Consider the following 17,965-nt stretch of genomic DNA (forward strand, 5'->3'; position numbering starts at 1 on the left):
AATATTCTCTTTCACAGAATGAATTTACATTATTTGACTGTTTATATTCCAGTGTATCGCCGTTTAAAGCTGTTATATTTGTTGAGGTTAAATATTTGTGTCTCTCCGTTTCGAACAACTCCATGCAGCCACTCTTAATTGTCTTAACTGTTCTAGGCTCTACCCCCACATTCTGACACCAGTACCACTGGAGACGCATCGTGGCCCCCAAATCAGCACCCGATCCCCCTCCGGCCTGGACACCAGAAGCACAATGCAGGAGGTGGATATTTTGGCCTAAACCTGACATGTCCTAGTATCAGAAATCCTGTTAGCAAGAAATCCTGGACTCGCAAATTCAAAAACTGGGCATGCAAACTGCGCCACTCCGCCAGCTTGTTCAAGAAGCCCACAGTCCAGCAAGGTAGCGTCCTCTTAGGGAGCGAGAGAGAGCGAGAGAGAGAGAGAATGGGTTGTTGGGGCATGGACTTAAATCTAATATCTAGTACTAATTTTAACATAGTAAAATAACTTTCTTAACCATCATATGGATATGATATGAATATCTGTTAATGTCAAAGAATGTTAATGTTTACAGCTAAAGAATCTTGTTTTTGTTTATTGTAATGTGATTATATTCTCAATGCAATGTAAGTGTTGACATCACTACATACATTATTGTTTTCTTTTCTTTGTTTCTTTTCTGAATTCCTTTTTAAATTTCTTGGCAATCTTTCCTTTTGCATGGGTTGCTCACCCTGGGGCGAGAACAGAGGAGAGTAGACGAGGGTTGAAGATTGGCACAGTGTAGGAAGAGGTTGGCATCAGAAATCTGACGCCCATCCCAGTGCAGATGATCTCAGGAGTAAAGCCCAGCAGTGCCTGTGACCATGACATATCCATTCATATGACATCCCTCTTTTTTGCCCCAAATCCGTAAGCACAGACGGCAGCAACCACCTCACCTCCACCTGCCGGCTCAGTGTAGACAGCATCATGCAACTCACGTCATATCACAAACAAGATAGATGCTAAAGTGATATTATGTAATCAGTTCAGAATATGTGTACGCTTTCTATGTCAGTTCCTACAGAATAGCATTGCTCCATGAGACTCTACTATGTCCCATAGTTGTAGATGATGCATTCATGGAGATTACTTCCTCATTTGAATTATTTGTATAAAATATTGAGATTATAATGAAATCATTTCTAGTAGATATTGTGCACATTAGCCAGGGTTTATGAGTTACTGTTGTGCATGGGTAGGCTTTTCATACAGCTAAGATTTATCACACTGGTAAAGTATTTCGGCCATTTTGCATGTGTTTCTGTTTCTATGTTTAATATCTAAGCTGTAGCTTAGATCCTTTGCTACAAGTTCACCTGCATGAGCACGCATGTTATGTTCTACACAAGTGACTAATAATGGATTGTTATCTGTAAGTAACACCTATATCAGGCTGCTTATTCATATGTTGGTCTTAAATTATGCAGTGATTATCCATGTGCACCCTTCGCTAATATAGTAACCCCAAATATCAAACACACTGAACATTATCACTGTGGATCTGAGCACAGATCTCAATGTGATATTGGGCTTTGTTGTCTGGTATATGAGTGGGAATATGGTGAGAATGAGAGAGTGGATGTGTGGGTGGGTGGGGGTATACTGTTGTAAACATTCAACTGCCATTTTACTGCCATGTGTTTTATTTTAATTTAATAACCTATTATAATTTTTGTTTTTAATGAAACAACATTTACCACCCCTTCCCACACGCCCATTACACATTTCTCTTAAAGTTGATTTTTTCTTTTACATCCACAAAAAACATTTATTCTTCATATTGTTTTGTTGTTTATAATTTATAAAAATGACGGCCATAGAACTCAACATATGATGACACATTTCATATACCTGCATGCAAGTCATTTAACTCACAAAGTTGATGATGTGTAACATTGATGGGTGATTTTTAACACTGTGCCTTTGTGTTCGTGCCCCACGTCCCTATGTGCATCTGTATGTGTCTCTGTTATGTACATTTTTCTGTGTCTGCTGCTTTTGTGTGTGTCTACCTCGTCATTTATGTGCTCTTCATACTTGTGTCTCTGTGTTCCTTTCTCTGGGTCCTTGTCTCCCCTTTTTGCTTTTCATCGCTGTTTCTTTATCAGATGGAAGTTCCAGCAGTCAGACACTTAGAGAAGAGAAGGAGGCACCACCGCCAAATCCACCTCATTCACGCAAAGGACGATTTCAGGTAGGAGCCATAGTACTGATTTTATCTTACAATAATTTATCTTTCTCAATTAGTCTGAACCGTCATTGCAGTCTGGACAAGCAGGTAATGTGTCCTCTGCCATCAGGTGACTCCAGTGCTCCAGTCCTCTCCCCCAAAGGCTGCGCCATCAGGCCATGGAGGCACTCACAGGAAAGTGGGCCGCTTCTCTGTAACCAAGGCTGAGACTAAGAAAGAGGACAGGCAGACTGACAGCTCCCCGGTGTCCCTTGATTTGGAGAGGGAGAGGAGGAGATCTCGGGCAAAGGACGGAGAGAAAGATGAAAGTAAGAGGACCCCAGCAATGGCTCACCTGCCTCGAGGTCATGGACACAGCCACTCACCCCTGGGCAGCAGCGATGATGAGGATGAGTGTGAGCTGGAGGATGAAGACCTGAGAAAAGAACTACACAAGCTCAGAGAGAAGTAAGTCAGTGAAGGGAAAGATTTAACATCATTATTTCAGAGTTCACAAGATATTTGTCTCTCCATTAATTACATTTTCTATTCCATGTGTTCATGATTGTTGTGTCTTGCCTACTTTAATGTTTTAAAACCTTTTTGTTTTGCATATTCATTGTTTTTTTTTTTCCATCATTCATTTTCAGTTCATGATTTTACAGAACCGTTCACCACCTGCTGCTCTGTGTTTTGCATCTCTTCCTCTGCAGGCACGTCAAAGAGGTGGTATCCCTTCAGTCCCAGCAGAACAGAGAGCTGCAGGGGCTGTACAGACAGCTTCGTTCCCTCAAAGACCAACGGCATAGTCTGCCTGTCTCTCTGTCCCGAACAACTCCTTTTCCCACGGGACCTCCTGTCCTCTCTCCTCGGAGGCCCAGGCTAGCCAAAATCAAACTCCGGCCCCGGCCTCACTCTCACATGGATAACAACGGAGTCACACACTCTGGTACACACTTTTCTAAATTCTTTCTCTTTCACTTTCTCTTCTTCGGTTGTTTGCTTTCTATTTGAATGTTTCTTGTATCTCCCGTCTAGGGATTCAGCAGTCAAGTAGTTTCTCAGGTGGTGAACAGAGTAGACTGCCACTATACTGCAACCTAGAGCACTGCCCTTCACTGCCTGCAAAAAGAGGTACAGTTTGTCATCAATATATCAAGACTTCACAGAATTTATTGACAATCAGTGGTATGATACGTGCCCTCATTTTTCCACAGATCACAGTCCTCTTAGAAAAAGCACATTCACAGATGAACTGCACAAACTTGTTGACAATTGGTCGAAGGATACGGTGGAACCCGCTCTGCCCAAGCCTTCGCTGAATCAAATTAAGCAGATTCAGCAGGTGCAGGAGTCAGGAGGCTGGAGTCAGCCGACTGAGGTAGGACTACGTAATATGCCTTCATTTTTGACCACATGTGAAATCAACCTTTAATGTGCTCAGAGGGATTGTTGATGTTTTATCATAAATGCTGATAAGGTTGTGCTTTTCCAAATCACTGGCTCTTTCTCATAAAAGATGTTTATATCATAAAAGATGTTTGTATCATAAACGATTATTAAAAGAAGCCAGACAGCATTTAGTTGGTTCTAATGTGGAGTAGAAAAATAGTTTTGGGCAGAAAAAGCAGAAATATACATACATTTGTTCCAAGAGCCAATAGTACCAACACGTTATTTTTGTGCTGTAATGCTCCCTCCATACTCATTACTATATTCCATACAGGTGGCTCCACCAAGTTGGTTTCCACTGGCACCACTGAACCCCCAGGCACCCCCGACCCCTGCCAGCTTGCCTGTGGCAGCTCCTTCCCAATACACAGGTGGAGGAAGCCTGTCCACCCTAAACTCTCCGGGACCACCACCGCAAACGCACATGGCTCAAGTTCCACAGGTGCAGCAAAGTTTACACCTCCATCAGTCTCTCCCCCTCCAGCAGGTGACCTATCAGCAGTCCCCAGTCCGCCAGCAGATACCGCAGCCCCTGATGCAAACTCCCTTACAGTCCCAATCACTATCACAGACACAACCCATCACCCAACTGCCCAATTCACCACCTCAAGGCCAACCGCTGCTGCCTTCCCAAATAGCCACATCTCCAGTGTCCACGGTCGCGTCTCTGCTGCCTGGCAGTGGCACAACTGCACCTACAGATAGCACTGCTGCTGCTGGAGGGGCATTTGGTTCCTGTTCCTCACCCTCTTCAACCTCTTGCTCTACTGCTGCTCTACCTTCCAGTGCCAAAATTCACCCAACACCCCCCACCTCTACTCTTCCTCTGGGACAGAAATAAAACCAAGGTGAAGAGTGAGGTCAATATGAAGGTGCAAGAGATGGAGATACTAAGTGGATCAGGATGTGAAGCAGATCCCTTTGGAGTGCTTGTTCTGTGTATGCATGAGAGAGTTGAGACTGCATTGAATATAGGGATTCCAGTGTACTTTTGGATGAGATGGGGAGTGAATGTGAGAGATGATAGATTATGGTATGTACAGACGGGGGTAACATGGAACACAGCGGCTGGGGTTTGTGAATCATGATATGTTTGGGTGTTAAGATATACAAATTCTTAAATGTATGAGTGTGTGTGTGTGTGTTTATCAGTGTGAGTGTTTATGGAGTATCCGAGTACATATCCCTAATGTCCTTTTACAGAAATTAATGTTCATGTTTTTGTTTTCAAACCTACTCAATTGGACCTGAATTCTCCCTAAGCAGAGACAATAAGGACACAATATTTGACAGTGTGTTTAATTTGTCAATGCTTACAGTAAAAGGACTATCAATTTTAAAAGTGCAATTAGTAATGGTCATCTAAATTGATCAGCATGTATTGTATTGTATGGATTTGTCTGTAAGGCATAAAATATTTTTGTAGAAGCACATTGATGAAAACCAGATGTATAGAGGATCTTCTAATAACCATTACATGAAACTATAGAATTACAGCAAAATGCATTTCAATGGGCAATGGAAAAAAAATGAAACCACAGCATGTTAGTCGAGAAAGGTAAAGTTATCCGGCTACCATCATTACCACAATGCGACCAAACACACTGTTGCAGTGTTGTTCACTGGTACAGCATGTGCTTTATTTTTATTATTTTATGTTTCGCAGTTGTAACATGCTGAGTGATGTGACGTAAATTCAGAGAAATTAATGATATGACGGTTAATTGAAATATGCCACCTGCGTTCAGTGGATACCTGGGTACACTCAGCCCAAGACTGCATGACCTTGTGACTAACTTGACTTGCCAGACTGCCAAACTGCTTGCACTTGCTGTACATTCATGAATCTCACATTTACTATTTGCAGCCTACTGAGATAATTCATCAGTCATGAGTAAATTTGCTTTCGGTTCATTTGACATTTTTGCTTTCAGTTTGAGCTCTGCATATCAAAGTATATCAAGGTGTCATGCTGAGGACGAAGATGAAAAAGAAAAAAAACTGCCAAGTTATTATAGTCCGGGGGGACCATATGGGTTATACCCATATTGCCTTTTAAAATGGCGGCATTTTTTGTGGGTGTGTGAGTGTGTATTTTTTCTGTGTGACAAAGCTCTGTGATAGTCGCATGGTATCTTGCATTATAAATTGCATCCCTGTTTCTTACATTCAAAGCGGCCTCTCAAATGTCACTGTACTCAACCTAAAATGTTTACCCTGCCAATGTGTTGGGCTTGTTTCCATAAGAAACAGCAAGTGAGAAGTCAGATATACTGGATGAAAACTTGATGTCCAACACCGTTGTCAGATCCTCACTTGCCTATTTGTCAACTTTGTTTGGCGCTGGACAAATTCCTTGTTTCAATTGTAAACTATTTAGTCTTTGACCATAGGCTGTCAGTGGGAATGCATAACTGTGGGCCATAATTGTGCTTTATGCACACTGCAAAAGGTTTACTCAAGTCAGAAATGTCCTATTCCTCTATTTCTTAACACTTCATCTTGAGATGCAGAGATACACAGAGTATTATATCAGTAGTGGATATATTACCTTACATTTTATTGGGTTATCAGTGCGATTAGCCAAACACACATTTGGCCAAAAAAAGGTCATTTTGGCATAATAAGTAGCCTGTAGTCAAAGCAGCATTTGTGTTTTATTAATGATAGAGAGACTGTATGCCCCTGAAAACAGCAGATTGTTCTGGTTGTTGACGACTGCTACATGTGAGTCAAAGACATTTAAAACATGAATGGTTAAGGAGGACGAGTTTCTGCTAAAGGGTACGGTTGTTCAGAAACGGCATAATCTAGAATATAACAACGATTTTCTGTATTTTTCAAGACAACCCGCATTGTCACAGAGATGTAGTTCATTATTAGTGAAGGTGAGATACTGTGCTGTCATGTCTGATACTAACATGTTGACTGCAAGCTACAGCTTAACGGTCATGATTCATGATGTGGAGCTGGCTTTGTCCTTGAAGTGTTACCAAAATGTTATCTAAAAGATTAAAATTATTTTTGTATTTTGAAATGGGGTTGTACAAATTGTAAAAATGTGTTCTCATTATTATAAATCTGAGGTTATTTGAAACTAGAAAACACTGGTTTTCATCTGTGTTTACATGGGACTTCCCTATCTTGATATACCTCTCTGAGTCCTGACAGGCCAGGGTCATATAAGGCTATATTTAAAGAAGTTTTGATCATTTTGACATCTTATTCCAGTTTTGAACCATGACAACCTGTAAGATACATAACATACTTACATAAGTCTTCCTATTAGGATTTAATTCACTCACAAATTAATGCAACAAAAATCTGGGGAGTCCCACATGGCATGACTGAGAACCAATGATAAAAGTACATTTGGGCAGAGTAACCTCTAAAAATAAAGTATGTTGCTGATGATATAGCCTTTGTAAATTGCAACTAATTCAACTGTTGATTTTATTTATGTTTTGTAACTAATCAAAATAAATGATGTAAAACATCAAAGTAAAATGGTGTGTGGATTTTTTATATTTAGCTTGGCAAAACAGGGTACTTCTGCAACCCACAATGACTTCATGTGGATGTTTGAGGTTTAGTTTAGTTTATTTCACAAAATTCCAAATACAGTAGTGAAAAAACAAGCGTAAAATACATTGTCAGGAATAACGACAAAGTAAAGGACTTCTTTTCGTTGTGGTCACTGTTTAATCAGTTCATCCTCACCACAACAAGATGGAGACAGCCATACATAACTAAATAATTCAATAAATTAATGAAAAAGTAAATTAAAGGGTGTGCAGTCTGAGATGCATTCAATTACTCCTAATGAGTTTCCCCCCTCTTTTAGACGGATTTATTTTCAAAAAAATGTATTTTCAGGTGTTATTTAATCTACTTTACTTTTTTTAAGTGTAGTGTGTAATACTATATTATACTATACAAATACTCTAGATAAGATAAGCTGATCGGGTGTATTGGGTGTTTGCATGATTAGACTACATCTCATATTCTATTGGGCCTGCCAATCCATAAGGTCTTGACTGACAAACTTTCTATACTGACGAAAAATAAATCCTGGGATGTAAATTCAATTTAAGATCATGTGAAATTTATGAATTTATGAATGTACTTGCGTGTTTAGTAATTAGTACATTTACTGACATGTATTTGTTTAACATTATTATTACAAATAAAACGTTTTTTGCAGGTTAATGAAAAGCTATGGTAGCCTATTTGACATGTGTCTGCAGCTTTGTTGCCGGACAAACGTTGCTCAACGTTTTTTCCTGAATGCAACTCCATATTAGACTTTCTTCAACTTTATTGTTCTTTCAATAGCAGACAGCGACCAACGACCGTCTGACGCTACAGCCTTTGAAATGGCGTTGATGTAGTTCAATACGCCGTTATTTTGTAGTTATTGTGCTCGTTTTGGTTGCTTCATATTTAAGTTTTCTGGTCAAGTGTAAACTTCTGGACCTGGCCTCTATATTTGGGCATTACGGAATTCATTAACAAAAATTGTGGTAAAGCAAATTGTTTATAATTTACGTTGCATAATAAGGCCGCAGCTACCCCCGAGTTTGCGTAGGGATTACAACGGCTTTTGTATGCTTGGCCTACCGCAGCTAGATTTCGGTGAGTTGCTAGCGTTAAATGTCGATGAAGATAACAAACGACACTTCTTTGTTTGGCTTAAATGTATCAGCTGTGTTGGGTGCGTTTCCTTCATGTTTAAAAGCTAAATTAATTGCACCAGCCGTTTTCTTTTTGTAAATTAAAGTTGACACATTTCCAATCGCTTAGGTTAACTTCATCGGTAGCTATTATAGCTAACGTTAGCTTACTTGCTAAACACATTAGCTAGTGCTTTGCTAGCAATACAACATTCACGTTGCATAGCGTGTTTACAAACAGTGAGCTAACGTTACGATGGCCAGCTGGCTGCTGTTAACAACTAGCATTAGTTAGGATAAGCAAAATGTTTCTAATACAACATCTTGGAGTGAAATAAGAGAATTATTGCCTCTTAAATAATTTAACGTTATTTGAAGAATGTGGAATAGTGATACCCTTATGATCATTGTTATATTACCGAAACGACTTATTTTGTCAGTTAACTTAAGTCGCATCTCAGGTGGCAGGAGTAGCTAATGTGTTTCTCAGCACTGAACATTACGGACCAATGAGCTGTCAACGTCAGTTAGTTGCATTAACGAAGTGACTTATGGCAAGATATTGACATATATTTTCCTTTTTGTTGTATGTCAACAGGTTTCCAAGTGAATCCCGGTGGACATGTGTATCAGTAAGGGGGATCTGGAAGTGAAGTCAAATACAACAATAACATTACCCGTGCTTACGTTACATAATTAATACAGAATTTAGTTTGTTAAATAGTCCCTCCCCCCTGAGTTAGATTTCTTCCCCCACACACAAACACTCAATATGGCATCTGTGCCACTCTACTGCTTGTGTCGCCTTCCATATGATGTGACACGCTTCATGATCGAGTGTGACATTTGTCAAGACTGGTTCCATGGGGGGTAGGTCTTTTTCAGATCAAACACTGCGTTGATCATATTGTTGTCACTGTGTAATTAGATTCAACTATTACGTTGAGTGAATTATGATGTGGTTATATCTGTTGTCTTAGTTGTATGTTTCTTGTGGGTATAGTTAGTATTCGACCCACCACAGTTCATTCAGCTATCCTTTCTACACGCTCTTTATTTGATATACGAATGTTTTCTGTGTAGCTGTGTTGGAGTGCAGGAGGACAAAGCAGCTGAGATTGACCTGTATCACTGCCCCAACTGTCAGGTCACCCATGGGCCATCTGTCAGTAAGTTACCATTCCTTTAGTACACATTTCTTGAATTGTTATGATCTTATTGGTTTACTTTTACATAAAAACAGGTGTTGATCTGTATTCTCTGCCTCTCCTTTTCTTAGTGCGCAAACGCCGTGGAGGCAATAAGCAGACAGATGCTGGTGCTGCTCCAGTAAGAGATCCAAGTCGGCCTGTTAAGACAGGCAGCTCTCAGTTTGTTAGGGAGCTACGGAGCCGCACCTTCCCAGGGTTAGTCTCCTGCAAAGGTCACAAGTTTAAACATATATTTTATATTTATGTTTTTTCACTGACCATCCTCCAACTGTTTCTGCTCTTATGTTGGTTGGAGAGCCTATGCCGTCCTGTAACGTAATTGTTAAGCACTCTGTTTTGAATAGTTTCTCCCAGTGATCACAATCAAAACGTGGGCATATGACTGTTTGTGTTCTACGACAGTGCGGATGAAGTCTTGCTGAAGCCGTCTGGGGCCCAGCTGACCGTTGAGTTCCTGGAAGAGCATTCGTTCAGTGTTCCTGTCATGGTGCTGAGGCGCGATGGCCTAGGCATGACCCTTCCTCCAGCGTCATTCAACGTCAGCGATGTAGAGCACTACATCGGTAAAGTTTTTACTACTTAATTCAAATATATGGATCTGCACTGATTCATGTTAAGATGTTAGGGCTAACGTGTATTAGGGACATTCAGGTTTGTTTTCTCAAACTTTTTCTTTTCTTTTCTTTGCAGGTTCAGACAAACAGATTGACGTGATTGATGTGTCTCGCCAATGTGACCTGAAGATGCGGTTGGGAGACTTTGTTGAATACTACAACAGCCCCAACAGAGAGAAAGTGCTCAATGTCATCAGCCTGGAGTTCTCTGAGACCAGGTACACAAAGATATACACTTCACTGACCGTTCAGTTTGCCATTATGAAGCAGTGTCTTGTTACTCGAGTATAATGTTTACTTCTCTATCTATTCAGTTTCTCTAAAAAACAAAAGAAAAAAGAAAGACATGGAAATCCATCGTTTTAAGTAAAGTTGTTAGGTTAGAGTTAGGGTTGAAGTTATGTTTTTGAAGACTAAAGATTATCGCTGGACTTGTTTAAGGCTCTCAAACCTGGTGGAGACTCCAAAGATTGTGAGGAAACTATCATGGGTGGAAAACCTCTGGCCTGAAGAGTCTGTGTTTGAACGCCCTAATGTGCAGAAGTACTGCCTAATGGGAGTGAAGGACAGCTACACAGACTTCCACATTGACTTTGGAGGCACTTCAGTGTGGTACCATGTCCTGAGGGTGAGAACCAAAATAATTTCAGTCCTGTTTGGGAAGTTTCAGTTACACTGATTGCGAAACATTTTTTTCTTTTCAAATTTTTTTTTTTTTAAGAGCTTGTCTCTCTATGTCTATTCAGGGCGAGAAAATCTTCTACCTAATTTCCCCCACTGCAGCCAACTTGGCCCTTTTTGAGCGGTGGAGTTCCTCATCCAACCAGAATGAGATGTTCTTTGGAGACCAAGTTGATATGTGTTACAGGTGCTCTGTCAAACAAGGAAACACCTTGTTCATTCCAACAGGTGAGCTGTAAGGCTTCTGTTTGTTTGGGTAGTTCAGGGTTTTAGCATAGTTGTAATAGTCAAGCAAGTCTGAATCAAATCATGTTTACACTTTTGTCATTTGTTTTTCTTCCAGGATGGATTCATGCCGTGCTGACTCCAGTGGACTGCGTGGCCTTCGGAGGAAACTTCTTGCATAGTCTCAACATTGAGATGCAGCTACGGTAAGTTTCCTCAGAACTGTTTCCGTGTAATGTCATTGTGGCCCTTTTTCACTGAAATGTTCTTTGACTGTTATTGACATTCTCACTAGTCTATAAGAGCAAGAAAAAGACAAAAAAACTTAATTTTACTTGCTAATTGTTTGAATGCAGTTACACACTAAAAAGCAGAAAATTAACCAGGAAAAAAATAAAATACTTGGCAGATCCCTGCTGCATTTGAGACAGCCAATTGCCTTTTTGGTGTTCTCTCCCACATCATACTGTAATTTGCTTGATCTTTATGACTCTTCAGACAAACTCAAACATAACTGCTCCAAAGGAACTTTTAGCCCTTAGACCGTTGTCGAATGTTGTTCCTCACTTCGCGTTCCTAAGGCTATTGCTGTTGCTAAATCTGCAAGTTTGTGGCAATAACCGCTAATGTCTGACTTTCCCTGTGCTGTGTTATCATTTTTAGGGCATATGAAATAGAGAAGAGATTGAGCACAGCAGACTTGTTCAGGTTTCCCAACTTTGAGACTGTGTGCTGGTATGTTGGAAAGCACCTTCTTGATACCTTCAGAGGTGAGGGAGTTCAATGAATTTCATAACATCCATGTCGTGTGAACTACTCGAGTGGCCTGTGTTTACTGTATGTCATTTAGATACTATTAACCCTGTGCTATTCTGTCTCTCAGGTTTGAGAGAAAACCGCAGACAATCTGCCACTTACCTGGTTCACGGAGCTAAGGCCTTGAACACCGCCTTCCGCACCTGGACCCGTAAAGAGGTTGGAAAAATCTTATCTTGTCTTTTCCTTTTTGTACATCACTCTTTCCTCTCTTCCCTCAATGTTTCCTTACTTAGTTTATTGTCCTCCATAACTCATTTTGAAATAGGCATGCTTAGATCTGTTTTATTTTGCTTCAGACTGCATGCCAGCTCCAACATTATTATTACACAAAATCATATCTTAATGTAAATCATCACATAAAAGTATTTGATTTGAAAAATGGGTAATGCGCATTTTTCATCTCACAGGGCAACATTGAATTGTAACATTATTGGCATTTTGGTAAATACGCTTGTTCACTTTCTGGCTGAGAATAAGAACATTATTACCACGCTTGTATCTGTCCGTCAAATATGAAGCTACAGCTAGCAGCAGGTTAGCTTAGTTTAGCACAAATAATTCCTACCAAAATCTCTAAAGCTCACTAATTTGTTTGTTTGAGGAGTATAGAAATGATACGTTGTGGTTTTACAGGGGGTTATTTGTCTGACTGTTTTTTATTTTACACAATCAAGCTATAACGTGTTGATTAGTGAGCTTTGGAAGTGTTGGTAGGCAGAATTTTTTCCCATTTCTCCGAGCCGCACTAACTGTTTCTTGTTTCCAGTCTTTGTGCTAAGCTAACCGGCTGCTGGCTCTAGCTTCAGCGAACGGATATGAGAATGATATTGAACTCAATTTAAAATGCCTTGTTTTGTTCACTAATATTAGATATAACTGCAACATATTGTGTGAGATGACTGATCGTTGTCTTCCTACACTCAGGCTTTAGCAGATCATGAAGTGGAGATTCCAGAAACCATCAACACTCAGACGCTAGTGAAGGACCTGGCCAAGGAGATTCGTCTGGTTGAGGTAAGTGGTAGAATAATTAAAAGTTTGTGCATGTTTTTAAGCTTTGTTTTTGTTTTGTGAATGTGTTTATACAAATACTAATATTACTTTTTAGTTTTTACTCACTAGACGGTTCTCTCTCTCTCTCTCTCGATAGGACATCTTCCAGCAAAACATTGGCCGCACTGGACCTCAGTTTCCTGGTTCGCCACTCTCCAAAGCTCCTCTGGCCACCTCTCAGAATTCAGCACGCCCCCCTGGAAAAAAGAAAGGATCCAAGCCCAAGGAGACGATGGGGGGTCTCGGGCCCCCAGTAACCAAGAAGAAGGGTCAGAAGGGGCTACTTAAGACAGAAGCAGGAGAAATTGACCTCATTGAGATCCACACCAAACATACACTCAAAAAATGTCAACAACAAAAGTCCAAAAACAAGAACAAGGTACGCCATTTGCAGACAGAAACATCCCCAAATGCTTTTGAAATTGAACAAATGGAATGGGAATGCTTATCCAGTATTTAGTTTGGCTCGACTGTTTCATCCTCATATTTTCTTCCAATTCGTATCTGTCTTTCCAGCTGGAGTTGCCTTTAGATGAGTTTAAAGGGAAGCTAAATAAAAGCAAGCTGAAACTTGTGCTGACCAATGGAAAACTCAAAGGGTAAGAAGCTTTGCAGCCATTTGGTGTGTTTCTATTACTTTTGTGATCTTATGGTATTCTAAAGGTTTTGGTTCTTATCTGCTGATCCTTTTGGTTTTAGTAAGAAGGACGGCAGCAGTAATGGTGCAGGAAGGGCGGGAAAGTACAAACATCTGGCCATGGAGGGATCCAGTCCGTCGGACTTGGAGTCCGAGGATGAGCTGCAGATTGACGAGACCCCTCCGCCACGACGCAAGCCTGCAGGACCGAGCAAGAAAAAGAAACTAAGTGGTGAGACTTTGACTTTAAACAAGAGTTTTATGAATGCTTAAAGTAATGTTGAAGCTTTAGTAGGGGCATATATTCGTTTACCCACCAGTAAAGTCGATGTGAGATCAGTATAGCTATTTAAACACTTAGGTTCTACATCTAGCAAACACTCTAATATTAAGTAGTTAGGTTACAGCAGCATGGAAGCTTTAAAACCACACTGTGTTAAAATTGTCTTTCAGGTCTTCCGAGGAAGCTGCCCAGAGCCAAACCCTGCTCTGACCCCAACCGCATCCGGGAGCCAGGAGAGGTAGACTTTGACATTGAGGTGAGATTTTTATGGATACACAAATCACATTTTCCGTAGCCAGTTGTGAATGCCATCTGTAAGATGTTGTAGCCTGTATCAGCAAATCAGTCCCTGAAGAAAAGATTGACTCCACACAGGCCATTGCAGGATACAGCTGGAAAGAATCTGTGATTGTGAACACATTATGGCTTTAAGTGCATTTCATACCAAACATAGCAGGTTCTACTTCCAAGCTTAGCATCTATTATGTCACAGCTCATCACAGATTATGTTGGTTACATTCTTGTTGCTTGCTTGTATTGACTTTACATTTATGTTTTTCATTGAGTCAACGTAGACTCTTTCCTCTGTCCCAACGAAATAAAGTTTATTGCATAATAATCAGTGATAAACTGTAGAAATGTGACCGGAATGAAAGAATATTTACACGTTTCCGTTTGTTTATTATGACACATGCCATGCATTATCCACCAGAACATTATTTTGTACAGCACTAGTTCAATACTAACAATAGCATGTTTATGCATGTGGCTTCAGGAGGATTACACCACAGATGAAGAAGCACTAGCCGCCCACGGGGTAAAGGGTGGCGCAGGGGGCATTCTGGACTTATTGAAGGCCAGCAAGCAAGTGGCAGGCTTGGACTCTGCAACACTCAGGTTAGAACTCTTTTATTATTGTCTTTATTGAACTCTCAAATTTAGGAAGTCTTTGATGGTATCTTAGAAGTTCCTCGGTGTTTGAAGCTATATATCTGAAGCACACTTCCTTAACTGTGGATACCTGCGACAAGAGCAATAGTTTATAATAAATGCATCACTGTGTTGTTGCAAGAATCCAATAACCTTTGAAACTTTCGTAGTTCACATATTTGCAATGGCTTTGATACTATGCTATGTTTAGGAGGTTATTCTTGAGATGCTGAGTGATTGCTCAACTCTGTCCTTCTCAGTGAGGAAGCCCCAGCCTCTCCAAGTACTCGTGATGCCATACAGGGTATGCTATCCATGGCCAACCCCCCTTCCTCGTCCTCATCTTCCTCCTCTTCATCTCCCCTATCCATTTCTGGAGGCCTGACAGAGGGATTAGGGGTGGTCAAGGAAAAGGGTGGCAAGGCTGTATGGGTGACTGGAGGGGTCAAAAAGACAAGAACTCCTGAGAAGAAACCTGTCATCCAGCGGCCGGGGAAACGGCCAATCAAACGGCCAGCCCGTCACATCAGTGACGAGGACAGTCCAGACGAGCAAGAGGCTCTGGGAACCTGTTTTAAAGATTCAGAATATGGTGAGCGAGCAATACACTCAATGACTAAAACCTGCTGCCGTGCAAATCAATGATAGTCAGAGCACTCACTGCTTAATTATGGTAATACATTCTTTGTTTAAGTTTACCCGTCCTTGGAGTCTGATGAGGAGGACCGTGCTAACAAGGCTAAGATGAAGCGGAAGAAAAACTGGGATGACACTCCTTGGAGCCCAAAAGGTACCTGACCTTGAACATATTGGCTAAGACGGAACTTAGTGCTTTTTAGCTCTCTGAGAGTTGATCTCTTAACAATGTGTTTTCATTTATAGCCAGGGTGATGCCCACCCTACCTAAACAGGACCGACCAGCCAGGGAAGGGGCTAGAGTCGCATCTGTAGAAACCGGACTTGCCGCAGCTTCTGCCAAGCTGGCACAACAAGTGAGTTTTAAATGTGAAAGTAATTGTAGAGGCATCTTGCGATAAAAGAAAATTACTTTTGATTCTTTTTTTTCTTTTTTATTATAAACTAGGAGCAGCAAAAGCCTGCAAGAAGGAAGTACACCAAAAAGCAGCGTCCTCCAGCTCCTGTAGCCCCTCCCCCCCCTGTTCAGACTGAGCCAGCCCCACCCTCACCCCCACCTGCTCCAGAGACTGCAGCAGACTTCAGCCCAGACAGGAGGATGGATTATTACTCTGCAAGTCTGCAGGACCACGAATACACTGCAGGGCCAGGACCATTTGGCCCTGGAGGCCCTAGAGGCAGTGGAGCCATGGCCCCTGGTGTATTCCTCACTTCACGCCGACCCTCACTTTCTCCACAGAACAGCAGCTCTCACTCTGGTACATCCCCTGCAGGTTTAGCCAGCCAAGGCACAACAGGAGTTGGCCAAGGTAAGCATAACTGTAAAGCATTGACAGGATCATTTCATATCTCTGTGGTGCCATTTTTTCTCATGTATTTTCCCCTTTCATTTTTATTTTAGGGAAACGTCCAAAGAAAGGACTTGCAACTGCAAAACAGAGACTTGGAAAAATATTGAAAATACATCGTAATGGCAAACTTCTCTTGTGAGAGATGTTGGAAAAGTTGCTGAAAACTTAAAAGTGGGAATGAAGAAAAAGGCTTTTGTGAAGTAGGTCTTAAATAAATAGAGATAGTGATCTATATTTTGTATTCTATATAAATGTGTTTCCTGTTTTCAGCTGTTATAGAACCTCACTATATCTTGTCTTGTACACCATTTACTCTGCCCATTTATCCATATCTGCTAAAAAGGTATTTCAGAAGCTTATGTGTGACTTTAAAGAAATGGTAAGTACCTCGTTATGATCACGTGCCATTTGACTTTGGAAATTGTGACGCACATTTCAAAATGTAGGTGGACTTAGATTTAACTAGCATGATAAATTTACAAAACCCAATTATTTCTTTTATTTAGGTAATTTTTAGTGGTTCTACTGATGCAAAGACATGCTGTCCATCATACATTTCAAAAAGGGAAAGAAAAACAACACAGTTTCTAGTCCGTTAAAATGTAATGTTTTTTTTTTCACACACTTTTTTTGTCTGATGATTACAGGATCTCAATGTTGACACAAAATAAACAGTTGTGCAAAGATCCAGTGTATGCAAATGATCAGCAGCACCTAAAATGCTACAAGCATAAGTTATTTTTGAGGGATTTGTCATGTTTGTACAACTCATTTTCCTCCATAAACTGTAGCTCTACATATGAAGTTCAAAGCACTCAACTGATGCCAAGAGTAACGTCATACAGTTCTATTTATTGTGATCATATTTATTTTAACATCTCTCAGCTTGTTTTAACAAGGTATGCTTTACCACGTCATCGTCTTGGTCCCTACTTTAATTATTTTCAACCACTTAATACCTGTACAAAAATTGTATTCATTGCTTTGTTAGATTTATTTTATTTTATTTTTTTTTACAGTTTGTTGTCACTGTAAATATTTGTAATATTTGTAATTTATATAGCTACATTGGAGGAGCAGAAAAACTTTATGCGATAAAGAGACTAGTTTCCTGCCATAATTTGTACCCCAAGTTTTGGCAGCAACCTTGGGCCAGATCTTTACACGGAATGCACTGGTTCTATAATGTCAGCAGAAGTGTAGATTTAACTGTGTGAGAACATTGTGACGGTGAAGGACATAAGTTGATATGTAAATATATGTTGTAATTTAAGTTCTTTTATAGTTCAAACACTTTGAAATCTTTCTTAACATACCTTGTACATGATACATTGCTCTATTTGGAAAATATCTGAAATAGTTTTTTTTTATATTTGTACGCAGTTATTGTCTTGCTGCTTAGTTTGTCATGTCTTGTCAGTGTAACAGTGAAAATGTTCTGGAAAAAATGCCCTTGTTTAATTTCATTCATTAAGTTTTTTTTTTTTTTTTTTTTATATTAACTATTGTTGATTTTCACTCTTGTGTTGGTGTGTATTGTGTGTTATCAACATGATGTGTTTCAATACAACCTGGAAAAGATAAAATATACATTGGGCAAAATTTCTTTTTTTCGTTGATTTTATTTAAGGACGACCAAATCAGTATCTACTGTCTATCTACTACTACTACTACTGCTACTA

General features: G+C 40.2%; 2 protein-coding genes across 11 annotated transcripts in view; both read left to right on the forward strand.

The window, feature by feature from the left end:
* The window catches only part of wnk3 (WNK lysine deficient protein kinase 3), a 36,243-nt gene extending 29,066 nt beyond the window's left edge, over positions 1-7,177 (forward strand). For 5 of the 9 annotated variants that reach the window (XM_076095348.1, XM_076095363.1, XM_076095372.1 and 2 more), the window contains 7 exons: positions 157-403; positions 2,157-2,242; positions 2,349-2,686; positions 2,932-3,167; positions 3,257-3,352; positions 3,436-3,599; positions 3,945-7,177. In XM_076095348.1, the coding sequence (XP_075951463.1) occupies positions 157-403; positions 2,157-2,242; positions 2,349-2,686; positions 2,932-3,167; positions 3,257-3,352; positions 3,436-3,599; positions 3,945-4,511 (1,734 nt within the window). In that variant the 3' untranslated portion in view covers positions 4,512-7,177. Of the gene's footprint in view, positions 1-156; positions 404-2,156; positions 2,243-2,348; positions 2,687-2,931; positions 3,168-3,256; positions 3,353-3,435; positions 3,600-3,944 lie in introns of those variants that run through there. The other 4 variants (XM_076095382.1, XR_012955701.1, XR_012955703.1 and 1 more) reach the window with 4 other exon arrangements.
* An 834-nt stretch (positions 7,178-8,011) lies between these two features.
* phf8 (PHD finger protein 8) lies at positions 8,012-17,885 on the forward strand. 2 transcript variants are annotated; one of them, XM_076095646.1, is made up of 22 exons: positions 8,012-8,305; positions 8,942-9,213; positions 9,427-9,512; positions 9,623-9,749; positions 9,957-10,117; positions 10,245-10,386; positions 10,610-10,796; positions 10,915-11,077; positions 11,193-11,280; positions 11,738-11,844; positions 11,958-12,049; positions 12,818-12,907; positions 13,044-13,325; positions 13,463-13,545; positions 13,646-13,815; positions 14,037-14,122; positions 14,642-14,763; positions 15,057-15,388; positions 15,491-15,586; positions 15,679-15,788; positions 15,881-16,241; positions 16,334-17,885. In XM_076095646.1, exons 2-22 carry the CDS (start codon positions 9,116-9,118, stop codon positions 16,420-16,422), a joined length of 3,072 nt encoding a protein of 1,023 aa, XP_075951761.1. In that variant the 5' UTR covers positions 8,012-8,305; positions 8,942-9,115; the 3' UTR covers positions 16,423-17,885. The 2 variants fall into 2 exon arrangements, with proteins under 2 accessions (XP_075951761.1, XP_075951768.1); XM_076095653.1 differs by having other exon boundaries at positions 8,012-8,193.
* Positions 17,886-17,965: the final 80 nt, after the last annotated feature.

Source organism: Anarhichas minor, unplaced genomic scaffold, assembly GCF_050575085.1.
Source record: "Anarhichas minor isolate MPS153535 unplaced genomic scaffold, ASM5057508v1 ptg000003l, whole genome shotgun sequence".
Taxonomy (NCBI): Eukaryota; Metazoa; Chordata; class Actinopteri; order Perciformes; family Anarhichadidae; genus Anarhichas; species Anarhichas minor.